General features: G+C 35.7%; 1 protein-coding gene across 3 annotated transcripts in view; it reads right to left on the reverse strand.

The window, feature by feature from the left end:
* EPRS1 (glutamyl-prolyl-tRNA synthetase 1) overlaps nucleotides 1-25,813 on the reverse strand; it is a 40,826-nt gene that overhangs the window by 2,901 nt on the left and 12,112 nt on the right. The window contains exons 7-32 of one of the 3 annotated variants that reach the window (XM_074168967.1): nucleotides 24,716-24,842; nucleotides 24,054-24,246; nucleotides 23,482-23,653; nucleotides 22,267-22,500; nucleotides 21,005-21,089; nucleotides 20,629-20,688; nucleotides 18,137-18,247; nucleotides 16,392-16,528; nucleotides 15,447-15,654; nucleotides 14,904-15,016; nucleotides 14,215-14,332; nucleotides 13,749-14,126; nucleotides 12,663-12,893; nucleotides 11,728-11,976; nucleotides 10,654-10,884; nucleotides 10,054-10,319; nucleotides 8,796-8,847; nucleotides 7,705-7,914; nucleotides 7,483-7,555; nucleotides 6,627-6,706; nucleotides 6,179-6,280; nucleotides 5,354-5,509; nucleotides 5,039-5,236; nucleotides 4,497-4,670; nucleotides 2,050-2,210; nucleotides 988-1,066 (exon numbers count right to left, since the gene is read on the reverse strand). In XM_074168967.1, the coding sequence (XP_074025068.1) occupies nucleotides 988-1,066; nucleotides 2,050-2,210; nucleotides 4,497-4,670; nucleotides 5,039-5,236; nucleotides 5,354-5,509; nucleotides 6,179-6,280; nucleotides 6,627-6,706; nucleotides 7,483-7,555; nucleotides 7,705-7,914; nucleotides 8,796-8,847; nucleotides 10,054-10,319; nucleotides 10,654-10,884; nucleotides 11,728-11,976; nucleotides 12,663-12,893; nucleotides 13,749-14,126; nucleotides 14,215-14,332; nucleotides 14,904-15,016; nucleotides 15,447-15,654; nucleotides 16,392-16,528; nucleotides 18,137-18,247; nucleotides 20,629-20,688; nucleotides 21,005-21,089; nucleotides 22,267-22,500; nucleotides 23,482-23,653; nucleotides 24,054-24,246; nucleotides 24,716-24,842 (4,198 nt within the window). Of the gene's footprint in view, nucleotides 1-987; nucleotides 1,067-2,049; nucleotides 2,211-4,496; nucleotides 4,671-5,038; nucleotides 5,237-5,353; nucleotides 5,510-6,178; nucleotides 6,281-6,626; nucleotides 6,707-7,482; nucleotides 7,556-7,704; nucleotides 7,915-8,795; nucleotides 8,848-10,053; nucleotides 10,320-10,653; nucleotides 10,885-11,727; nucleotides 11,977-12,662; nucleotides 12,894-13,748; nucleotides 14,127-14,189; nucleotides 14,333-14,903; nucleotides 15,017-15,446; nucleotides 15,655-16,391; nucleotides 16,529-18,136; nucleotides 18,248-20,628; nucleotides 20,689-21,004; nucleotides 21,090-22,266; nucleotides 22,501-23,481; nucleotides 23,654-24,053; nucleotides 24,247-24,715; nucleotides 24,843-25,813 lie in introns of all 3 variants that reach the window. The other 2 variants (XM_074168968.1, XM_074168969.1) reach the window with 2 other exon arrangements.

Here is a 25,813-nt window from a genome sequence, read left to right on the forward strand (position 1 = left end):
TTCAAGCCTAACCAAGAATAACTTAAAACTATTTATGAAGTTAACAAAAGTACTATGAATTCTTGACACTTATGCATTTCCCATCAGACATTTTGAAATTTTAAGAGTAGATCTAGTTGGTACACATAAAAACCCCAGTCTCTCTTTATAAAATACACAGCTTTAATGATTGATCTTGGGGATCCTACTACTTGAACACATTAATCTAAATACATGAACCATTTCACACACTGAGGTTTGTGACAAAATTTCGGGGTTAAGAACTTCCATCAGCGGATCACTGAAAAAGAAGCAGCAGCTGAATTCTCTACTGAAGACTTAATCTCTCATCTAAACTTCAAATACTTTGCCAGAACTTCAAATTTTTCACAGATCTCTAGATAACTAGATCTCAACCATCCACTTTATGGGTTATTCTTACTATCAACCCAAGGAAGTTTCCGACTTGCAGTAATTCTCAGTGAACCCAGTGACTTCTATTCAGGTCATAAATTCAAAACTACTTTGACGTAAATAGCATGTACTTTAAACTTGGACCCTGTTACAAGACTTGACAAGTGTTTTTCACTGTTTGCATTAGAATAATGACAGCAAGTTCATCTTAATCTGAATATTTACATTAATCTCTCTGAAAAGCACTTGCTGGTAAAAATGTAACACTTAATGCAAATTACCAAACTGCAGCATTTTAAGTCACTTCAAGACACCCTGTCACCTCTAGCATAGGACAAAATTTTGAATGGTGGTAGCCACACGATATAAAATACTGTATAAAATACAGTATTTTAGCAAAAGAAGAAAGGAACAAATTTTGGGAAAGCTAATTTATTTTTGTGCAGTTATACAGGAGAGGCTTCATCTGCTTGTGAGGGGAGAGTTCAGCAGTATTTATAGATAAGCTTTCAAATTTCTAGCCCCTGATTATTTTTAAGGAACAGAAAGCGTGTGAAGGAACTTATCAGGATAGAATGAAATAAATTTCCTTACCTTTCCTGAATCAAGCTCTTTTTGAAAGTCCTCCATAGTATTGGCCACCACCATATGACTTCTTAAGTCCTCAGAAGCTCTACGAAAAGGAAAAATAGATTCAGTCAGGGCAGATTTATGCACCTCACTATCAAATGAACTAAGTTTTCAGAGTCAGTCAAAACAAAAAAATTACAAGAGAAGCTATATATTCATTTGAAACTTCCTAATCAGGTTACATCTTTCTACCACTTTTGCCCTTAAAGAGATAAAATTTTGATTAGTTGCTGATGGGGTGTTCCAGGTTGCTGCACATTTCACCACGTTAATTCACCTTGTTGTGCATATCAGTTGAACAATGGCCAGCTATAGATAGAAACAGACAAGTACTACAGATGTAGATTTTTATTTTTTATTTATGTTCTAAGTCTAAATAGCAAAATCTTCTTTAACTAGGTAAAAACATTCTGCTTGTAAGCAACTGATTACCACAGAAAGTAGGAAAGTTCATCTGTCATAGTGCTGGATCAGCACCTTGTTCTTTCACAGTCTACTTACAAAAAACAATTTGCAGTGACAGACATGCAAGGGATTTTGGCATATGCAATAAGTGCAAATAACAGTTCCAAAGGCATTTGACTGCTTATAAGAAAACAATCCTATGAAAGTCAATAGGATATAGAGTCTTAAAATACACTTCTGAACATAGAACTTCAACTACTGAAGTTTCTTGGACAACTCTCATCTTTCAAAATTCCCTACCAAAGGCATCTTTCAGGAATGAAACCTGTGCATTATTACCCCATTAACTATTTATGGTGTATTTGTTTATTAATACTTCACATGAATTTATGGAAGTATTTTTTTAAAGTTCACAACTTTTAACATTGTTTCATGAGCACACTAGGAAACTTCTATCACTGTATGTGAACAAGCCTCAGAGACAGAAAACTGAATGTCACAAACAGGAAGACAGACCTAACCAGTCTTTCTCCACAGATGAACCAATGATGTGAAAAATTCTTCAGATAGCTAAAACGCATTTATGATCAGTACAGCCATTTACTGCACCTCTCAATTTACCTGTTGTAAAGGTTAGTATGGATCTCCTCCAAAATCTGCTTCAATCTATCTTCTGCTTCATGTTCAGAAAAGGTCAGCTTCTGTCCTGTATCTCTTCTAACAGCTACAAACTGTTGGCTCTTCATGTCTCGTGGTCCGACTTCAACCCTGACTGGAACACCCTTCATTAAAAACAGAAGTTATGATGAGGAAGTCATCCTTGGAAGAGTTTATTTTCTCTCTCTCTCTTTTTTTTTTTTTTTTTTCTTCTAAAACTCAGTCTTAATATGGAATCACTTTACTCATTTAAGTTTCTCTGGAAAAAAACAGCATATATTCCACAGTTTGTTATGCATTTCTGTCTTTCCCACCCACACTCTCTTCACTTTTGCATTATACCTTGCTCCAAACTTGCTTCACTGGCTTGGATACTGCATCTCTGCCAACACAAAAGTAACACTAGGACAGTTAAAGCACAACTGAAACTACAGTAAGACAGTTATCCCAGACAACGCAAATGTTATTTTTAAAGTCTGAATGATTAAGGCTTTTCTATAGTCATTTTAATGTTTTAGTTCATCCAACAATACCTTTTAATTCTGTTTTCACAGAACACTTTCAACTGTATTAAAAGCAAACAGCAAAAGTTCTGTTAAATATAGCCCTAATATCAACATTAATTGCATAGAATATATGACTAAAACCCAATAGGTGCTTTATTTATGTAAAGCTGTTATCATAAACTTTGGTGATATGAACCATGTAATTTCTCATTTCCCATATACCATCAGACAAAAAAGTTTCCATTTTACCAGTCAGTTAAGGGTCTAGTGAGTCTAACTTATTTTCTCTACATCCTGCTAACACGTGTCCCAAGCTGTAAACATTCTTTCATGGGAAACGAAGAGAGTAAGTGCAAATGCATTTGGTGGGTGGTTTTGTTGTTTGGGTTTTTTTCCCCTAAGTGTAAATGCTAAAAGCTAAAAACATTCTAGTATTCAACATGTGAACAGGAGAATCAAAGACATTTACCCAAGCTTCTTACGCATTTTGTGCTTTGGAATCTCTTCAAGTTCACAGCTTCCAAATGATTCCCTATATCCCTCCCCATCCCTCGTCTTATTTATGCTAAAAAGATGAATAACATAATAAAACTTGTCTGAAGGGTGAAATATCTACTACTACTGAAAAGCTACATAAAAAGTTGTCCAAAACTGATATTAACAAGCAATTTAAACTAAACATTGTAGTTTATGACATACAAAAAAAGCTGTCTCCATAATTAAAACTGTGCAGAAATTACCAAGTATTTCTAATTGTAGTACTACTTTCCACTGAAAGGAGGATGACTAATGGTCATGTAGGAAGACTTCCTAAGAAAGAGCAATGGAACAAATACTAGACATTATAAAACAAGTACCAGTCACTTGGCTCTTCTTGGCGGTAACATCCAATATCTGCTAAGCTGAAAAGTACATAAAGAAAAATACCTTCCTGTTCATTCTTGTACTTCCTACTCGAGTACCCCTGTATTTTTTACCCTATGAAATTCAATAAAATGAGTACATTTTGCCTGCAATTAGCCTGAAGATGCAGTTTAGGTATTATGCTGAACACATTAGCAGATTTTATAAAAAACAACAAGTTTGCCCCATGCTGTGCCTCCTTGATAAGCCCTGTTTTATTTAAAAAGTCTCCCAACATGGATTCCTGGTATTAGAGCTCCATTTTAAAAAAAAAAAAAAAAGTTACACAAAGAGAAAAGAACTTGGACACAATGGGAACTTTCAACAACTCAAGGAGCTTCTATCATCTTACACTGAAGATTAACATATTGAAACTAATTTCAAATTCAGAACAAAAATACGATCCCATAACATCACTCAATATATTATTCAGTTTCTAGTTACCATTGTTTCATTCTGCTTGCTATTTTGTTTTACAAAAGCCTCTTATACTTGATGAAGCAGAACTGTGTGCCTCTCAACTACAATGTGAGGGGAACATGGTAATTTTGAAAAAAAAAAAAAAAACCACACCACAACAATTGCTCCTTTCTTTGTTGACGGTTTACTTTGTTGACGGTTTACTTTGTTGACTTTATTGTACAGGTTTATCTTCCCTGTTCCACTGTGTGCAAAGGCGGCAGTGTTGTGACTCTGGAGACACTTAAGTATTAGTATCAATTTTTAAACATGCAAGTAATTTGTACTATGAATTTAATTTCCTAGGTGTATAAAGTGGAGACTTGGAAGTTAAAAATTGTTAATGACACGCAAACTCTAGAAAACAGAGCAAGTCTCAGAAAACATCTTTTCTTCATTTATTAATGAAAGTGATCCCTGATTACCAGGCAGCAATTCTTCATTTAGAGAAAATACGTGCCTTCAGAATGCAATGCATGCATAACATGTCTCATATATACTCCCCATATATAAACTTCAAAACACCTCTGGAAAGAAATGTACCTTAAGTTCCCAGTGGTTGAACTTCCAACCAGGTGAATAGTTATCTCTTAAATCAGCCCGTACACGGATATTGACACTAAGCAGCCTATTACGATACTCATTACATTTCCTCAATAAAGCTTCTTTGTCCTCTTCAGAAAGGGAATTTGTGATACCACAGGGAATAATTACAACCTGCAATATAACGTGACACATACCCTATGTTAGAAAAAATAAAAACAAGCTCCTAGTTTTTACAAAAACTTAAAAACAATATTGCGGTCCTATATCCCAGGAATTTCTTTCAAGTTCCCAGAAGTAAAGGACACATTTAACTTTTCATCCAAATGATACAGATAAAATTATTTTAAATGGATGGACTATTAAAAGAGAGTTTGTCCACTGCAAGTAGCCTAATGATTTGCATTAACATTATACAGCACGCTCTGTAATTATAACAGCTCCTATCCTATGTTAAGTCTTCTGGGTGCCCAATACAAAATTCTTATGAATTCCAAGACAGGAAATGAAACACAATGGTAGTTTAAGGTATTTTTACATACCTGAACACAGGCTACTCGAGGTGGGAGCACCAATCCCATGTTATCTCCATGAATCATTGTCATTACACCAATAGTTCGAGTTGTAATGCCCCAGGAATTCTGGTAAGCAAACTGCTTTTCTCCTGGTTTCTTTGGATCTTCAAATACAATTTCAAACATCTTTGAGAAATTCTGCCCTAGATGATGTGATGTTGCTCCCTGAAATAGTTGCACAAAGAAAATTCTACTCAATGGAAAGTTGAGTCTATCAAGCATCAGTTTAAGGGTTTTATCTTACTGTATTTACTGAAAAAAAAATTTCTAATAGATAAATACCTGGATAGCTCTTCCACTGGCAGATATAAATGCCTCTACAGTGGTTGTATAATCGCCCCCAGCAAATTTCTCCTTCTCTGTCTTCCTTCCTTTCACAACAGGTATTGCTAGGAGATCTTCATACACTTGAGCATACAGATCAAGTATCTGCATCACCTATGATGAATGTATTGTCTTAAAAATTAGTCAGTATTTTGCATTTGCTTAATCATGAAATATTTTTATATGCAGTCTAAAATCAGAAATTATTCAAAATTGTGATTAAAAAATAAGATTTCTTCAATTGCTTTAAGCTTTGGCTGCTATTTGCTATGAATCAAATAGCAACAACTATAAAACGTTAGAGAAAACAAGAAGAGTCACTGCAGAAGCACCAGTTCAATGGTTATATTGACTTCTAGTTTCCACCTAAAAGTCTGAATATCTGCTAAGTAAATAAAGATACGCCATGATACTCAATGGCACACACACGTGTCTTTTGGGCAAAGGAAGTATTAAAATTTCCCACAGTTAACATGTGAACGCATTATTTAGATTTTTAAGGATAATAGATTTTTAAGAATTTTTATGGAAAATAACTTTTAAGGAAAGCATTCTTTATATATCACACTCTTCAAACTCCCCATATTATTTGAAGAGATGAAAGCCTCAGGCATGGGTTACATCTAAGAAAAAAAAAAGGTTTCTAGTACAGTTGGCATTTTTCATAAGGGCTCCCAAACAAAAGGACAACTTCTACAGGGTCCTAGTAAAAAGATCTGTTTGTGTTGCTATGGAGTAAGGTAAAGTTCTGAAAGCAAAAGCACCAGCGCATTTGCTTTTTACCTCCTCTGCTGCTTCTTCATATGTTGCAAATGCTGTGTGACCCTCTTGCCAAAGGAACTCACGAGTGCGAAGGAAAGGCTGGGGATGTTTGAACTCCCAACGCTGGGTGGGGTGAGCGGGATAAAAAAAAAAATTGAACACCGTGATTAACACTGAAGTGTCAAATTATTGTTAAAAATAATGTTTATAAAAGTATTAGAAAACTCTGAATAAAGTGTCAACTATTCACAGATTTCTACTTAAACAATATCATCAACAATATGCATTGATAAACTGTGTTTTATTAAAAACAGTGAGAAAATCAAATCATATAAACCACATTCATACTTTTGCCATGAAATATGTGCTGTGACCAGTATTATCACCAGTATCATATGTCCACATAGAACAATTGTCCTACACTGCACTTACAATACAACAGTTACTCAGAAATCGTCTACAGACGTACCACAACATTGCACCACTGGTTAAGCTTGATAGGAAGATCCCTGTGTGACTGCACCCACTTTGCATAGGCAGGATACATGACTGTAAAAAGAAAGCAGCTTTGGGTCTCTGCACAATACAGTCAGTTTACGCGAAACCTTTCTTTTTGCTACATAAAAACTTAATATTCTCTGCTGCGAGAACTATACTTTTATGTTTAATTCTCTTTAAAACATATTTTTTGTCTTAACACACAGCATTCTCACTGAAAGGAGTACTTTCACTCTGTCCTGTGTCTCTGCAAAATAGCTTGCTTGTTGCTGGTCAAAGTACAATACAAAGCTTAATATCTAATGACACTATGCATGAGTCACCGGCTTAAGAGTATGCAAATACATCTAGCATCACAAATAGAAATTCACTGGCCTCAAGGTTTCAGGATGCTATACCACACCTGATTCAATTAAAAACTCATCCAGCCTTAGGTCTCAAAATGTTTAAATTACTAAGAGGAAACTTTAGTAAAAGCTAGTTTTACATCTGTAGTCAAAAGTACATGCAAAACTGAAGTGAATTACAAGATGAAGAAATTTTCTTATAAACAATATACAAAACCAACCAAACATGTTTTTCAGTCTTCTGGATATTAATGGAACAATTCCTACAGTGTAAATTTCCTATAAAAGTCCATTTAAGGGAACTTATAGTGTTGTGACATGAGCTATAAGCAGCAGCAAATTTAGGAAATTTTTATATGGAGTTATAGAAAACATTCTTAAAAAATGGGTTTCTGCTTTTCAAAAGGGATTCTTGTCTATCAGCTACACTATACCTGTAACTGTTTTCTTTATAGCCAAACTGAATGAAAAGAGGTCTACCTGTTTCACTTGTGGGACGTACAGCAATCGGTTCAGCCAGATCTGTTTTCCCAGATCTTGTGACCCAAGCAACCTAAAGAAATGGAAAAAAAAAAAAGGAGAAAAAAAATCAAACAAAACAAGTTTGAACAAAACCCAACAAACACATACTTTCATACTGAGCTGCAGAGTAAGTGCTTGAGTTTTCTTGCACTCAGATTAAAACAAAGTTTTGAAGTGTACCTCAGGAGCAAAGTCAGCAATATGAGTCTTCTCTTTCTCTAGGGCAGCCTGGGACACAAACATGGGGAAGTAACAGTTTTCCACCCCAAGCTTCTTGATCTCTGCGTCGAAGAAGTTCTTGATAGCTTCCCAAATAGCATAAGCCCAAGGACGAAGAACATAACAGCCACTCACATCGTAGTATTCAATCATTTCTGCTTTTGTAATCACCTTTCAAAAGATTATTTAGATACTGAAGTTTCAATTTCATACACAAAGAACATTCAGGAATTCAAGTGCGTGGGATGCAATTCAAGAAAACTCTCCTATTTAAAAGTCTTTGTGCTCAAAAAGTTAGCAAAGATATTCTTTGAGATCGATTTCGTTACCTATAATTAGAGCAAGTTTAGCAGGAACATTAGTTTATTATTAAAGCAGAGAAACGTAAACACTTAAGTAAAACTGAATTTAATGAATTCAGTAAAAGACAGTAGCTAATTTCCAGGAAGCAACAAACTGCACTTCTGTAAGAAACGTCTCTAGGTCATCTCAGAAAAGACTTTTATTCCTTAGGATAAAGACAAAAAATTATACTAGTGAGATGTAACATACACCACTGATATGAAAGATTGTAAATAGGTAAGTAGGCTAATCTAAACTAATCATGCCTGTTTTGAACCTCATGAACCAGCAAACTCATTCAGCATCAACTGATATTTTCAGTACACATCATTTTGAGGTGAAATAAAACTCACAAGCCTGTGAAATTCCTATCATTTCATTGATCTTTTGCACTCTTAATGAAAGAGGAATTCATACATGAATTAAGAAAATCATATCTATATATACGTATGTATGTATGTATGTATATATGGGGGGAGGGTGAAATGACTGATGCTCATCCTTTTTCCAGTTTCCTAAATTTATTCAGTTCTTCAATCCAGGCACTTCTATTTAAGACCATGATAGCAATGTAAGAAATAGAAAGGAGCAAGTGCTTTGCTTTGCATTTAAAACAAAGATAAACACAAGATAAGATATAAAAATCCCAAACAGATCTTGATTTATAAGAGAATTAAATAATTCTTTAATTCAAACTGATGTGCACTTACCTGAGAAAACCAGTCTGCGAGATTTTCTTCTTTTTTAGCTTCTAGACCCAGCCTACGGTATTAGAAAAGAACTAGATTTGTGCTGTACAGCATTTAGCAGTAAATTTATCTAACCTTTGTTCTTTTTTTTTTTTTTCTTGGGGGGTAGGGGAGCAGAAAAAGGGAGGCATGGACCAAAATATTTTAATTTTACTTCACAAAGCTAACTTTTCCCACTTTTTTTTTTTTTTCTGACAGTTCAGTATGTATTGGGTAGTATGAATTGCTAGTGTTTCCTTACCTTGGCTAACAAAAGTATTTCATAAAACCAGCTCCATTTACTTTCTATGGTTTGAACCCTTCTAATTCTCATCATGGTTGCATCAAAGAACCTCATAACGACGCATTAAAAAACCCAAGCATCTCTAGTAAAAACCTAAGATTAACCAGACCTATGTGTAAGCTGGTTTACCTTTTATTTTAAAAATTTCTTGCCTAGTCAGTTGCTACAATTTCAGGAAACATATGCAACTTGAATTCACCATTCATGTGAATGTCAGTCACACTGCTCAAGAGTGAAAACTGGCCCTATCATCAAAATAAATATAACAAGTAAAACTACAAAATCCTAAAGAAGGCTAAACTCACCAGACTCAAATGACAGTAGACAGAAGTAAAGCTTTTATATCTCTACAAACAGAAAAGTTTTAAGATTTTCTATACAAAATAACCACACCTCTTTCTCTAACGTGATTTTAGGTATCTGAAAGAGGAAATAAATACTCCTACATAATACATGCTGTGGAAAGACTTCTAAACTTTCAGGGTGGGAGCAGGAGAGGGAATGCACAGCAATCATCACTGGAGAGTTCCACTGTCAACAACAGCAGCGCCTTGCTCTGGCTGGGGATACATACTTCTCATGGTACTCACAGTAAATATTTTTGGAAACCATAGTACAATGACATACACATAAATTGTTTTTTTTTCCTCCAGGTTCTCAATGACAGTAACAGTACCCACAGTAACAGAGTGGGCACACCGCTTTATGCTTTCTACAGGCTAGGTAGAATTTTCCTCAGTAGGATGGTGAGGTACAACTGACACTAAATAAACTTTGGTAACTTGCTTTTGGCTTGACCCTAAATATGAAAATGAACACAGTTATTTTGCAAATGTCTATGCCTTCAAGTGAAATGAGAAACCTGTAAAACTCTAAATCTGAATAGAGGTAAACAGCTGAGGTTTCCAGCAAATAGATTAAAGACCACATTTTTACCTGGTTTGTTTCTTAGGGCCTTGACCCTCTCCTGATCCATTTGAGGAGAGCTCATTACCACTCTGTCCTTGCAAAGGTTCTTTTTTTGGGCTATCATTTTGCTTCTGTTGCTTACTCTGCTTTTCAGATTTGTTCTCCTTCTCTTTCTTCTTCTTGTCTTTGTCATCAGTGCCACCAGCAGAAACCGGTTTATAGTCCACTCCTGCAACAGACTTATACTGGGCCTTCAACTGAAGAAGTTCCTTAACAGCTGCATCTATCTGTTCCTTGAAGAACAAAAAAATAAAGAGAAATTTATACAGAAATCACAGGAATAAAATGGCTCTATCAAAAAAACAAAATGGATCTATGGATTGCACTATGGACATCCATACAGTGTTGGGTGAAAAATCTGCAAAGACCAATATTTAACTTAAATGTGTTAACATTTTAAGGACCACATCTGACAGAAATAATTTTAAAAGTACATTTCAGATCTCAGAATTCAAATGCTGTCTATTCTAAATGTACATTTCCAATTCCCATAAACACACTGAATTTAAAATAGATTTTTAGATTTAAATACATATATTACATTTTTATAGCATAGTATGTTTTTACCTTTTCTGCTTTTTCCGCTTTCAATTTCCTAACTTCATCTCCTTTAAGAGCTACTTTGCTAAACAGGGCTTTAGCATCGGGTGTGTCTGGACCACTGGGTACTGTGTTTGACATCTGAGGCAAAGCACTTGGAGCTAGTGGTGGATGTCCCGGCTTGTAGTCCTGCCCAGTTTTTTCCTTGTAGTCAGCTTTTAGAGAAAGAAGGAGTTTTACTGCTTCATCTATTTCATCCTATATGGAGGACAAATATAGCAAGATGTACTGGTGAGAATTAAAAAAAAAAAAGAACTGACAAGAAGCATTGATTTTCAGGCTAAGAAAACAAAATTTTCATCTAGCAATAAACAGTGCTTCATAATTAGGGGACAACTCAAGTAATAGCTCTTCCCCAAGCAGTAAGAGTATGTTTGAGAGCTGTCACATTATACCAGAATGTTCCCCTAGCCCACCTGGCCAGCTACAACCTGTTAATAATTGCAGCAGAATCTACACTGGAAACTACAATAAACTGTTTTAGAAAAGGATTTTCTATAAAAAAAAAAAAAAAACCAACAAACAACCCAAACCCAATAAAAACAACCTAACACCAAGACCAATTCTGCAAGGTACAAATACAGGTGGAAAAAAATAGCAGCTCCTGAAAACATATAGGTTTGTCTCATTTTCTTTTCCACAACCATCACTGAATTTGTGAAGTTTTGAAAAGGCTTGCTACTGTTGCCATACACTAGATACTTTTACCTTCACTTGTCCCAAGCATAGCAAGAAAAAGTAAAATACATTAAAAACTTCTGCAGGGTTAACATCTGCCACACTTGTGTCTATTCATCTAGATGTCAGAGTTTAATTTTGACTTTCTACACCAGTCAAATTTAGATCTCAGAGTCAATAAAGTATCCAGCAGCAGAGTAGCCTTGTGTGGCGTTATCAGAACACGCAAGTTTGATGGCTAAGCTACAACCTGAACATAAGGGAGTTTAGTACACTGTTTGATTATTAGTTGGTGAAAGATTTCCCCCCAGTGGCAAAACGTGGTAAGAATTACAATTGCTTATTCTCTATTTACTATTATACCTTGGAAGCTTTCTCTGCTTTGAGTCTGCGTACCACTTCCCCTTGTTCAGCTACATTATCATAAAGTGCTTTGCCATCCACTAAGCTACAGGGTGCCGAGTTACTGCAGCATATAGAAGACGAAAGTGTAGTAGAAGGTATACAAGGAAGAGCTGAAGGCGGATTTCCAGGCTTGTACTCTTGACCTGTCTTTTGTTTATATTCTGCTTTTAGATTTAAAAGAATTTTCACAGCCTCATCTATTAGTTCCTGAAGCAAGAAAGAAAACACAGCAGTTGCAGATAAAGGTAGAAACAACAGAGATGCAACACAATAGCTAAGATAATATAACCTTCACTAGAATAGCACTAACATAGCTGTTATAATAAAACTTCTAGAGCTAACTTGTTAGTATAAGTTGTCATTACTGAGTTCTGTGGAAAAACTTTTTAGCCAAAATATCTACAAGTTGCACATCAAAGGACCTAATCATGCAGTATATGTACGGGCTGACTTCTGTGCCATGCAAGCTTCCCATTTAGGCAGCTTAGTTCCCTCAGTTACAGCAGTCCATGCCTTCATACACCGGAGAACGGAAGCAAATACTCAGACTCTGAATGAAGAACGGTTCCCTGGCCACTATCAATTTATTACCAAATTTATTATTGCTATTTCAGCTTTCAAGTTACAGCCCTTTTCTCAAGTTACTGCCTATACTCTGCTTCACTTATCTTGTATCACTAAAAAAAGAACTTTTTTATTTTCCAGGTTCTCCATGCACTATCACAGAACTCATGAAGTCAGCCATATCAGCTTAAGAGAATTTGAGAAAGCACTTAAAGGGATTTGAAAGTACTTTCTTATATTTTTTTCCTCAAGCTTCACAAAACCTGTAATTAGGTTTTAGTCTAAATTGAAAATACTGTTCCGTTTGCAAGTATTCACTGCTGTTGCACCTTTGAAGCTTTCTCTGATTTAAGTTTGCGGACCACTTCGCCTTGTTCAGCTACTTTGTTGTACAGAGATTTGCTGTCTACTAGACATGGGGATGGAAGAGCAGAAACAGGAGAAGACTGAGGAGGGACAAAGACCACAGGTGGGCTTCTGGGTTTGTACTCCTGGCCTGTCTGTCGTTTATATTCTGCCTTTAGGGATAAAAGGACTTCCACAGCAGCATCTATCTCATCCTGAAAGAGAAAGTAAGGGGCAGAAAAAGGGAGGAACAAAGACATAGAGACATAAGAGACTGAAGCGCACCTTAAATACTCTTACGAAAAGACCTGCGCTTTATGTGCACCTATTCCATTTTCTTAATTATTTAGTACAGTTTTTCAGAGAAGTTCTCTACTAATTTCCTGCTTTAACAAAATAACTCCTAGTAGTCCTATATAAAGTTATAACAAGAAATTATTTAGATCTTCCCAATTATTTAGATTTTACAGTGCTACCAAGACACTATTATGAACAGCATTCAACCACCAGGAAAAGTGTTATTTCCCATCTTTTCTTGCTCTGCATTAGAAAGAACAGAAAGAAAACAGCTACTATAACTGTGTTTTCTATGCTCAGCTCCAGACAAGAAGTTTCAAAAATATCTGTAGTATTTGGATCTCTATTTTCTTTTTTCCTTTCTGTGTTTTGTTTTTAAGGTCTAAATAGCAACAAGTCAATCCTATGAAGTCCCATAATTTGACCATATTTAGTTAAATAAATAAATACTGCAGGACATTTCAACCCCAAGGACAAGATTTGGATACTTAATCAACTCATGCGGTAGGGTGAATCCTGTCCACATTTCAGAACAGCAGTCTAAGAAATACAGGAATTTACTTGCATCTTTATGAGTATTAACACAATCTTTGTCATACGTATCTAGCTAAAAGATAAGTATTGGAAAACACAAGTCTTGACAGAACATAGCCCAGTCCAAATGATGATCACTATGAAAACATGGATCCATAAGCACCCATCCACCTCCACAGATGGAGGACAATGGGCTATGCAAAGCCAACCAAAAAAGTAATATTAGTTTAATCAGCCACCTTAGGTGCTTTCTCAGCTTTCAGTTTTCGGACCACCTCTCCTTGCTCTGCAACTTTATCATACAGTGCTTTGCTGTCCAGGGTACCAGGGGTCCCAAGCTTTGAAGACACACTCTGTTCAGTTACAGATACTGGAGGATTTCCAGGCTTATACTCCTGGCCCGTCTTCTCTTTGTATTCCGCTTTCAAGGCCAGCAACTGTTTCACAGCTTTATCAATATCTTCCTTGGATGCCTTCTTAGCTTTCATGTCACGAACTATATCACCCTGTGCAGCCACCCTGTTGTAAATGACCAGGTGACCTTCTGATCCAGTACAGGTCGGAGTAGAGGTATCAGCAACAAGTGCAGCAGATTTTCCTTTTACAGATGAACCAGCCTTAAAGAAAAAAAAAAAGCCAAGTATTCAGCATGGTAGTCATGTACAGTAATACATTTCATGGCACTGTTCTAAAACACAAGTCTACCTCTTTCTTAGCTGTTTCAGCTTTTGTCTTCTCTTTTGACCCAGACGTTGGCATTTCCTTAGTGTGTCCATCAGGGATGTAAATCAAAATGCATGGGGCATCTTTACAGCTGTAAGGACTATAAGAGGATTTATAGAAAACACGATAATAAAGGAAATACAAGACCCATATTATACATTTATTTATGCAAATGTTCTGCTTTTTCTACAAGATGCTCTGGCTCAACTGCAAGTTTATCTTTGTAATAGTTACCCAAATTTAAATAATTGGGGATCTGCATTGATTCTGACAAAGTACAAGTTTTCTTTATGAAGAAATGCAGTGTAATTTTGATGTTTGTTAGCTTGCTAAAAAACTGTTACAATTAAATAGTATGTTCAGGGCTAGTATTGGGCAAATGCCTGATTTATTCTGTAACACTGTTCTTTAATTTATATACTTAGAATCACAAGGAAACCATGATCTCTTTACTAAGCTACTTGGGGTGCACTAAGACTGTCATGTGCTTGGCTTAGACAGTTTGAAGAGGTAGAAATGTACAAGCTAAAAGCCATGCCAGCCCACCAAAATATTCCACAGAGAGGTTGTGGTAAAGGGGAAAATATTTGCAGGCCAGGCAACATTACTCTCGCCAATGCACGTGTGAAAACATTAAAATGCAGCAGGTAGGCCATTCTCAGGTAGCTTACCTCACTGGCTCATAGGGCTGATCACAAATAAAGAATCCTCTCCTCTGAAGTTGTATGATGTCCCCTTTTTTTAACTCCCTAAGGCAAGGATCACCTAACATCAGTTCTTCTTGCTGTAAGTGTTAAAAGAAATCAGTCCAAATCTAACAGAGCACAAGAAATAGGAAGAAATACAGTAGAGGTGTAAAAGGATAATGGTGATTTTCTGATATTGGAAGTGTTTAAATGTTAGTTGATTTCAGAGACAGCAGAGTAAGTACAAGCAAAAAGATGCTATATCATAAGAATGCTTCAAGACAAAACACTCAAACTATTGGTCCCAGATGTGCAAAAGCCAGGCAATGCCTGAGAAAAAACGTGAGTCATATTTTAATTTTGAAGTTACGAAAGGTTAAATGGGTACTAGATACACCAGCACATGATTTACTTGTTTGACAAATGAAATCTTTAAATTAAAAAAGACAGTAACTAGAAATAGTAATGGCAAAAAAAACCCTCAAACGTTAAGCTTTGTGGAATAAAGGGGACAAAAAGATAACTCACCTTGCTATTTCGGTTGATATATTGCTTGAAATCTTCATCTTTACCTAAAACTGGCTTAGTGATCAGATGTTCATAATTAACACAGACAGTTGGGATGAGTGGTGCACGCTGAGTTTCTGCTAACCAAGTGATCTTAGTCGTTTTTTTGAAGTCCTTATTGTCCAAGTTCAGCTTGGCATCAATGGACACAATTTTTCCACTTGAATTTCTACAAAAAACCAGAAATTTTAAGAGTAAAGTTTAAATTATTAGTTCTCATTTGATACTACAGATCATCAATAGATTCAGTGAAAAACAAGTGTTCAGAGTTCATTTTTGAAGTGCGGGAGACACAGGAAATGAAAGAGTGCATTCATTCCTGTTGAAGTTCTCCTTTAATTTTCATTTCTTAAGTATCAAGAGACAGTAAAGAACACAGGGAAAAAAATCTCTACATATTTATGTTCTCTATCCCAAGTCACCCCCTTCTGCCACTGACTCAACAGAACCATTTCAAAGATACTATGACAACATTAATGGTCTCCTTTCCCACCTCAACAGTTCTGCATGTGAAACTGATAGGTTTAGGTTTTTAATATACAAACCCAATATTTGTTACAGGGTGACAGTTGTTAAAACTCCAGGTGTTTGGTTGTTTTTTTTTTGTCTGAAAAAGCTGTTTCACAGTGGAAATATTACCACAGAAACATGGAGAACGCTGGATGAGAGGGACATGCAGTATCAGGACTGATTGGTGATTTCAGACCTGAATCTACAGTAAAATACGCTCTATGCTAAAATGCAGGTTTGCGGCATATTTCAAAGTAGACAACTATATACAGAATCCTAGAATGGACATATAAGGACAACCATTAATATTTTACTGTTACAAGCTACCTATTAAAACAAAAATCAACAGAAGGCTGGAAAGCAAAAATTGATTTCATCTCCCAGTAAACAGGTTACCTGTTTAATTTGGTGATGATAATATTGCCCCAATTTATGAATGTAACCACCTCTCCCTCTGTCAGGGTCTCTGCATCTGCGCCCTCGATCAGGACTCTGGAGCCATACCACACGGGTTTCAACCCAACATCAGCATTCTGTGAATAATGATTTTAATTTCAAAGGAGAGATTGTTATTATATAAGCTGACTAAAGTTAATGCAGAGCCAAAACACTGCTTTATTTATGATAGAAGATGGACAATAACAGTAACACAAAGGCATGGTATTCTTCCACAACTCTCAGGTTTCTTGTTCACAAGCACTCCATGCATGTACTCTGACACTACATTCAAAAAATTCTATCTCCTATCAAATATTAGCTCCAACACAACTGACAGCATATCCTATTTCCTTAAGGTCCACATATCTTTAAGATCTTACAGGTGAAAGCTAAGAAAGTTTTTTCTCAAATTTCAATTTTGCTATACAAATTCCCTTAAAAAATAATTTCATAACTTTCATTTTTATCTTTTTACATAGTTAATATGGAAACGAATATGGAGCTTCTCTCAGCTGCATAGATTTTTAAAGACAGAAATGGGAAATACATCCCTCATAACACTAAAAATACTCAGCTTTAAAACGTCTCAGCAATAGAGATTAAAAAAAAGTTTAAGACAGCTGTAAGTTGAGACTTTTTCAAATGATCGGGAGCTTGAAATTTGTTTCTTCTGGTCTGTACTAATTTCATTATATACTGGAGGCAGCATTTTTAATATAAATGTTTTAATATGCTGGCTTGCATCTGACCAAACTTCAGACTTTTTGACTCTTTAAGAGTCACAATTCCACTTGCATCTTCTCAAAACCTGTTTCCTTGTTTATCTGCCAAGGGGAAGAGGGCAAACCAGATGTCCACCTCTCAGTTTCAAGAAATGGCTACAGGAACACTCAAAGAAACAAAATAAAAACAAATAAATGAAGAAAAATCTCAACAGTATTCACTTGTTTCTCAGTGTAAGTTTGATATGTAAGGGATGCTTTTAGTGAAGCTTAAGCACAATTTGAGACGTCACACCCAAAGAAAAGCATCTTTTGTAGTGCCAAAAAAGTATTGTATCAGTAACACACTTCTTAATAATATCTCTTCTTAAGGGATATTGTTCTATTTACTGGATACTAAGAGTATCAAATTAGCAAGTTCTTAACTTTTGATAATAACTACTTGCTATCCGCATTTAAAAGTGATATTAAAAAAATCCAGAGATTGGTAGAATTAACAGGTTAATATATCACTTCTCTACGTAAGTCTAACTTTATAAACTATTTTTAAAAAATCTCCTGCATTTCTTACTTTTGTAGATAAGCAGTATCTACTGCATTATACCCATAAAGCTTGAATAATTTTTTATATTTAAACTTCTCTGTGAAAGTATCAAACAATAATAAAACCAGTCTGAGCGTTGCTCCATACTTTTAACATCTCACCTCTTCTGAAAACTCCCAGAGAGGCCTTCCAATGCACTGTTTATATGCACTGTACATATTTACAAAAGCAGTTTCCTACATCCTCTTAACAGAACAAATATGTTCAGTGGTTGCCCAGTTTTTGACAATTCTGTGAAAAAAAGTACACCTTTGTTTTATCTCATGCTGTCTGACCAAGTTAAAAGCAGGACTCTTCCTTGCTGACTGCTCCAAGCCAAGGTATTTCCAACCTTACTGATCTGCAACACAAGAATATTAGAAGAGTAAAGCAAGAACCTTTGGATGTTTAGCCACTTCTTTCATCTCCTCTTGAGCTTCAGAAATATTTACTGGGACCACTGCATCTTTCAGTAAAGCAGTGTACCGAGGTGCTATTGGGTCTATAACCTGCAGAAAACAAATGAGGTGGATCATAAATATTTGACATTGACAGAAAAATAAGATGTTGTATAAAACGACAACCACCAAAAAGGAATATTAACTGGTATTCTTTATGTTACTGCTTTTTTTTTTTTTATGCTTGCTTCAGTATTACTTTAATCCAAAGCCACAGAAGAGAAAAGTGAGAGAACAGTGGTAATACTTCACAATTTCCCATCTTCACTGAAATACTTTGAGTACAAACTATAGATTGGGTAGTACTGGGACCAGAAGCAACCAAAATTATGAGCTAATGCCCATAGGGAATATAGCAAAATGTACTTTGATATAGCTTTACTATGCACATACGCTCTTACATCTGTACCACTTTCTCTCTAGGTACCTGAATTTAAAGCGATAATTTATCAGTGTAATTTGTTCTTTTTCCAGCAGCACAAGACCTGATCCCATACTCATTTTCCAGGTCAGTACTACAGCAGAATCAGGGACATACCTGGCTATAGAGGAAGCACCAATTAAGTCTGCCATTTTAATACAGGCGCATTAGATACTATAATAAGGCAACACCATAACATTGACTTCATCAGGATTTCTACAACATGTTTGGCAAGAAAAAAGATACCACTAAACGTCTTCCTGTATTTTTATTGCCCATTTTCAAACTCAACTGACATAGTTCTTCACAGCACTTTTAACGCCTGAAATACTGGTTTGCCAAACTGTTCAGAGGCACTTAAAAACATAATTCAAGTAAAACAGTTCTCTAGGTCCAAAAGGAATATCAGGGATCTAGCAGTTTAATTGGAAACTAACACAAAGGAAAACACTTTTATTTATTATTATAAAGTGACTTTTTTTCTCCTTAGTTTATTCCTGCTCAAGTGAAAAACTACACAGAAATTTTAGAAAAAATATTTAGCATCTCATTACTTCACATCAGCAAGGAAGGTGATACGATGACGTACTTTTAAGAAGTCACACATCTGTAAGCTCATAGTCACTGAAGTCAGACTCCTAAATGTTAAACACACACTTTAAGAAAGGACTCATATGTATCTCAAAATATAGGTGTATGATGTGATTTAATATCATAATTTTGATAACTAAATGAAGGAATTTTACGATGTTATTACCAGACTCTTTATTTTACTCCTTAAAACTCACAATCCTTCCTTAGATGACAGATGTTAAAAGTCAGTAGTATAATTACAGGATAACACATAAAATAAGAGCTCTCACACTGATGAAGTCTTTGAGCTCAGAACTACCTGCATGCAACCAATTGCTCATATTGCAGACAGTTTACAATCTGCACAGCTACATGTAAATAAAATTGGCTAATAAATATGGTGCTGTCCAAGGAGTTGAGTCAGAGGTCTAAGAAACTCAGTTCAAAAGCCAATTCGAAAAATGAACCCTGATGGTCCATTGTAGATTTTTCCCCAAAATCCAATTCTTAGTCATAAGTATATTTATGCAGCAACAGAAAGAACCGATTCATAAACCTTTGTGTATGTAGCAGACCAAATGCAAAACACATGAAGAAATACAAGACACATGCCAGACAAGCAAAAACTACTGAAATAAACAGATCTGGTACTATATAAGCAAAACCAAGCAGGAATCCCAATGCAAAATAACAGGTGTTTCCACAATCACACAAAATATGCAATCAGCGTTATAACAATTCGCCTTATTATAGTGTCCAAGCATCCGCTGCCAAAAAGCAACTAACCATGTCAAGATGCAATATTCCTTAATTGACATTGTCAGAAACATCACCAGTGCTGTCTTTATCTACATAGGCCGTATACCCAGTTAGTCCTTTTGCCAGAGAAAGGAAAAGCGGCCAACATGAATCAATTGAGTAAGATTTGTGTTTATGTTAACAAATAAGCCAAACCAGATATGGGCAGCCTTTTAAAACTAGGAATAATGCATGTTCAGTGGGTTTGTAGAGCTCCTGTTATATAAGCAAATGTGACTATGCTATGAAGCTGCAAAATGATAGCTTATGCTATATATGCTTACAGCACTGTAAGCCATATGCTAAGGTAAAAAGCATTAAGTAATACCTTCTTATAGATAGCTCGCAGCTTGAAAGCAGAAAAATGAAATGCAGTTTTCACATCAGATTTACAGCAAATATCATTATCTTTCCCCATACTACTAAGGCAAGTAAGTATTGGTATAGGAGAATCAATAGAATTAGTGCTACTTCATGTTATTAAGGGGGGGACATTCCATTTTCCTGAAAGTGTGCCAAATGATGCAAGATATTAAACTGCTACTTGTTGTGATAAGCAGCACTCCAATGAACGCTGGATTCTCTACACATCCCAGAAAGAGGATACCAGGAGTAGCATCAAATTCAAGTAAGCACATACCCTTTTATTAAAGGACCAAATTTTATCCCACTCCATATTCACGACAGATCGAGACGAGCCCTGGAAAAAACCACCACATGAATATAAATATTCTAGCTATTAGACTCCTTTAAAGACTACAGACCCACTACAGTTTGCATTCATCAAAACAGTTTAGAAAGGCATCTTGAGCTTGCAAAATAAACACTTTCTAAAGTAAGAAACCTGCTACCCCATTTTGCCAGGACCTGCTCACAGGTGTTAATATTGTTGAAGCAGTATCCATGAAAGCAGCAAACCTTTAAAAGAAGGGTGACAAGTACCTTAACTGATATTTCACAAAAACTTGTCCTTACCAAATGAAATTCAAAGAATCAGAAGAGAAGAAAACACCTACCTGAGCAGCGATAAACTGTTTTAGCCCTTCAACTGTCATGCCTCTTCTTAGGACACCACGCACAGTGGGAAATCTTGGGTCGTCCCTAGTAGAAAAAGATGTTTCATCAGTGTCACATGCTAAGTTCTATCTATTAGTCAGACTGATCAAAACTTTACTAATACTGCCGCACATGAAAGGTGCAGCTTCAGTGTATTTTGCTTGTGTGAATTAAGAGCTAGATGAGAAAACCTAACTGAAAAGACTGAGTTCTTATCCATACAGAATGTGTGGTGCAGATTTCCTTCTGCTTCACCCCAGGGAGAGAAGCCATCTCTTGTTGAAGAAGCTCTTCTCCTAGAGCTATTCAATCTTAAGTCCCTCAAAAACTGGCAAGGCAAAAGTTATGAACCTATCACATTACTTCCTTTTCAATGGAACCTGAATAATGGAACCTGAAATAACAGGGCTTGATTCTTTCTTGCTCAAGAGAAACCAGAAAGAGATGAGTGACAATGACAATATTATCTCTCAATGACATATGTGACAGAATTCTGTTGTTTTATTTGCTTATGCAAGAAACAAAAAGGCCTAGTCTGAAATGTAAAATATATTTTGGTGAGAACATGAATCAAACCTTGCTGAAGACGCAACAGGGAGTCTTAGGGAGGGAGAGGTCATTGTAAGACCAGCTACACCTCTAGAAAAACCGGGCGGGGGGGGAGGGCGGGGGGAAAGAGAGAATCTTGGCTCTAGAAGAGCTGCTCCATGCAAACTCCTTGCAGAAATGCAAACCCACAGCTCATCCTTTCTAGGAAAATACTTAAGCTACTAGGCCACCGAGCACTATCTGCAGAAATCCGTTTAACATGAAAAAAAAGAACAGAAATAACTTGGGGGGGGGCAGGGCAGGTGGGGGAAAGTAGGACGGATTTGACTAGGATAGGACCCAAAGATCTTCAATTTAGGCCCCCTTCTGGCATTGCTCAGGAATGTATCCAATGACTTCATGTGTTAAGTAGCACCTGTAGCAAGAGCCAGAGTCCAAAAATAAGCTACCTTATGTTTATTACAGGATATGAATATGTATGTACACAGTTACTGTAGAGTAGTAAACAGATACATTTTACATGTAGAAGCCACTGTAATTAAACTATATTCTTAAATATTGGTTAAATATTCATTCATGCTGCTTTGATGTCTAAGCACTGTCCAAAACAGAATGTGTGCATCAGTCAAAAGTATCTTAAGGAACAATGCTGAACTACAACCATGTAACATACCATCCATCCACAAGCCCTTCGTTGACAAACCATGTAAGCTTTCTCTTAGAGAGCACAGTGTTGTTGAGGTTTAGGCGACTATACTCCCATATATATGGCTTCCTTATGCCCAGTGCCTCAATGATCCAGTAGAATTGTTCATCTCTGTCATGGTATTCAGTTGTTCTCAATGCATGTGTGACACCTTCAATACTGTCAACAATGGGGCAGGCAAAGTCATATGTGGGATAAACCCTGAGAATAAAAGACCTTCAATTAGCAGGGCAGAAAAACAAAACACTTTCCTCAAATGTAAACATTTCAACTAGGCACAATTTATATATTATAAATATTTATAATATATTATCCTGAAAACTTTCAGATCAAGACTAAAATAACATATACACAACAAATGGTCCATAAAAAAAAAAATCCAGAAGGCAATACGTTTTTAAACCAAAGAAAACCTTCAAGAAATTAACTGATCATAGCCCTTAATATCAAAGGCTAAAAAAAAAAAAAAAAATAATCCTACACTGCTATTTTTTTTCCAAACACATAAAAGGCTGACTTACAGGGTTCTTTTCCTTAAATATCAAAAAGAATCATTAGTTGACTGAATAATGAGCAAAGCTTTCATGTTCAAAAATAAACCCCTATCCACAGACATAGCTTTACTGTTATATACACATTCAATCAATGCTTCCAAAAAGGGAATTGTATAGCTGCAAACAGAGGTTTCAAATAAGCCTTGAACAATTGGAAAAGTTTACTTCAATGCACAATGTAGTAATTCTTAATTCTGCACAAAGACAGCAGCTGCTGTGAAAATGGAATCAGCCAGTCAGGTAAGTAGATTAAGGAAGGATGTTTTGCAGCAATATAAAGTTGTAGCAATGTAAAATTGCCATGGTTCTGTTTAAGCTCCAAGAGCTAAAGCTTTATTGTCCAAGATAGAGCCATTAGGTTTTAATTTATGTTGTGACTCAAAGCTCTTCACTGAAATACGATGTATTTATGGACCAAAAGTGAAATAATATTCACTGCTGACCATGACAGTCAACTCACAGGTTTTAAAGGTCATTTGCAGAAGTTTCAGGAAGTCGAGAGACTCATTACATATTCTGACTGAAAAATAAAAAATACTAGCAGGTTGCAAGCATTAAAAGAAGTTTACTTAGGAATGGCAAATGCCCTGAAAAGAGCAAAAACCACACAAGGAAGAAGTGGACATACTTGTAGGTACTTCCGGTACGTGGATGAGGCTGGTTTTTACAACGATAAAGAGTTGGATCCCTCATACATCCATTGTTACTACTCATATCTATTTTTGCTCGTAGACAACAAGTTTGTCCATATTCTGATCCCTTTTTCATTTCTTCCCACATTTGTAGATTCTTATTAACACCTAAGAACAATAAAAATAAATCATTTTCTAAGGTATTACAAAGTTGATACAGAACCACATTTTATTACTGCAGTAACAACAAGCAATGTCATCCCCCTCACTGGAATTCATTTTCACACATTTTACATTTTTAATTTTTTAAAAGTAGTAATGAATGGTGATGAATTCATACATACACAAGTTCACTGCACTTGTCTAAATGTACACTCATTCCAGCCTTGTAGAACAAAGCACTAAACACTTCTAAGTTCCTATAACGACCCCGTAAGTTCCTATAAGGTCCTATAAGGACCTTAGAGATATGCAATTAGTCATCTCATCCATCTTTGTTACTAAAAATCAAGTTTTGATGCCAAATTAAAAAGGTAAGAAAGCAAGACAGAAGCTTAAAATATCTTACAGTTATTTCTGTGTTTAGATTCCACTCTTTGCTCACGCTCTGCTTTCATTTGTTCTGCAGGAGTATCATCCACATATGCCTTCCCTTCCTGAATAAGCTTCTCAGCATATTTCATTATTGTTTCAAAGTGGTCTGAGGTATATGTAAATTGATCTGGTTTGATGTGCAGCATTGCAACGTCTTCAAGAATAACCTGCAAAGTTTGCAATTGTATACTGTAATATTCAGGAAAGCTTAAACCTCTATCCTCTTTGTGCCAGATGTGGTATTTTTAATACTCCATTGTCCAGGAAGGATAAGCCATAAGAATTATATGCACGAAAGAAGAGAGCCAGGCACTTACCATTCATTCACAGCCTATAATTATATGAGATCAGACAAGAAAAGGAGATGAAAGCTGAAACAAATGACTTGTTACAGACTAAGTAGTATTTATACAATGAAAACAACAGCATATTGCAAGAGTTGCATATCAATATACTGTAAAACAGTCTTTGGAGAAAGGTAAAGATGATGGAAATTCCTTCCAAGCATAAGACTTAAGTGTAATACTGATACCGTAAAAATCTAGTGCAAAAAAATTGCATAAGAACAGATTCTGCATGCCATTGACCTTTGAATTAGCTATACAGTGAATGGATTTCCCTGCTCTCTTATCATACCTTTTCAAAGTCTTCTTTCTCTTTTTCTGGATTTGTGTCATCAAATCTCATAATAAGTTTTCCTTTAAAGTTAACTTGGTAGTGCTGATTTAGCAGGGCGGCTTTGGCATGACCGATATGCAGATATCTAAAAAAAAGAAATAAAAAATAAATATATACAACAGCACTACTTCAGCTATAATTTTTTTTTTTTTGCAAGGGAAGGAGAAAAAACAGAAAGCAATACCTAATTCTAACAAAAAAACCAACTCAGGATAATTGTTAAAATACTATAGATTTATGAAAGTAAATTATGTTTTTTCTACTATAAATTTAGTAGCTACCTGTTAAAAATACCTAAATCCGTAAGTTAGTGTTACTATGGATAGAAAAGGTAGGACTGCAATTATCTGCAGTTTTACAGACTAACTTAAACCAACTGTTGATGATACTCAGTAGCAGCTACCAGACAATCTGAACCTACCACAACCAGATGAGTGGAATTTTCTGAAATTGTGGTTGCTATGTATTTTTAACATAAGGTAAAAAGCTACCATCAATTTAAATTAAATATAAAAAACCCAAATTCACAAAATGAAAATCACTTCCAAAAAAATTAAAAATGCATCCCTAAAGAACAGTGTTTTAAGTAAAACACCAGAACAAAGACACTAAAAGCTACTAGTGTATAATGTAAGAACAATATATGTTACACACATACATAATACATAAATTATGATATTTAAGCAACGGATTATACTGGACTAATAGAGTAAGAAACAGTACTACAGAAGTCACATGACGCTGAACAGCCAGTTTAACAAAGAAATGCAATCATGGAATATATACAACTCATCAAGCAGCTCTAAAAAGAAACAGAAAATTAAAAGCTGGCTGAAAATTGTATTTATTAAATTGGCTCATCACATCTCCCTTGCATGGTCTTTAAGGAGTTTGTGTTTCAGAACTACATATAGTCTGGACCCCTGGGCCAAAGCCCTCCATTGTACATCTGGTGTCAAGCTTCCTGAGGGAGGCTATCCCATACATTTTTCCCTTCTCAAATCCCAGCTTCCTTGAGAAGCACTGTGAGTCCTTTCACCCAACTGATAAAGACTG

Source organism: Numenius arquata, chromosome 2 (genome assembly GCF_964106895.1).
Source record: "Numenius arquata chromosome 2, bNumArq3.hap1.1, whole genome shotgun sequence".
Lineage (NCBI taxonomy): Eukaryota > Metazoa > Chordata > Aves > Charadriiformes > Scolopacidae > Numenius > Numenius arquata.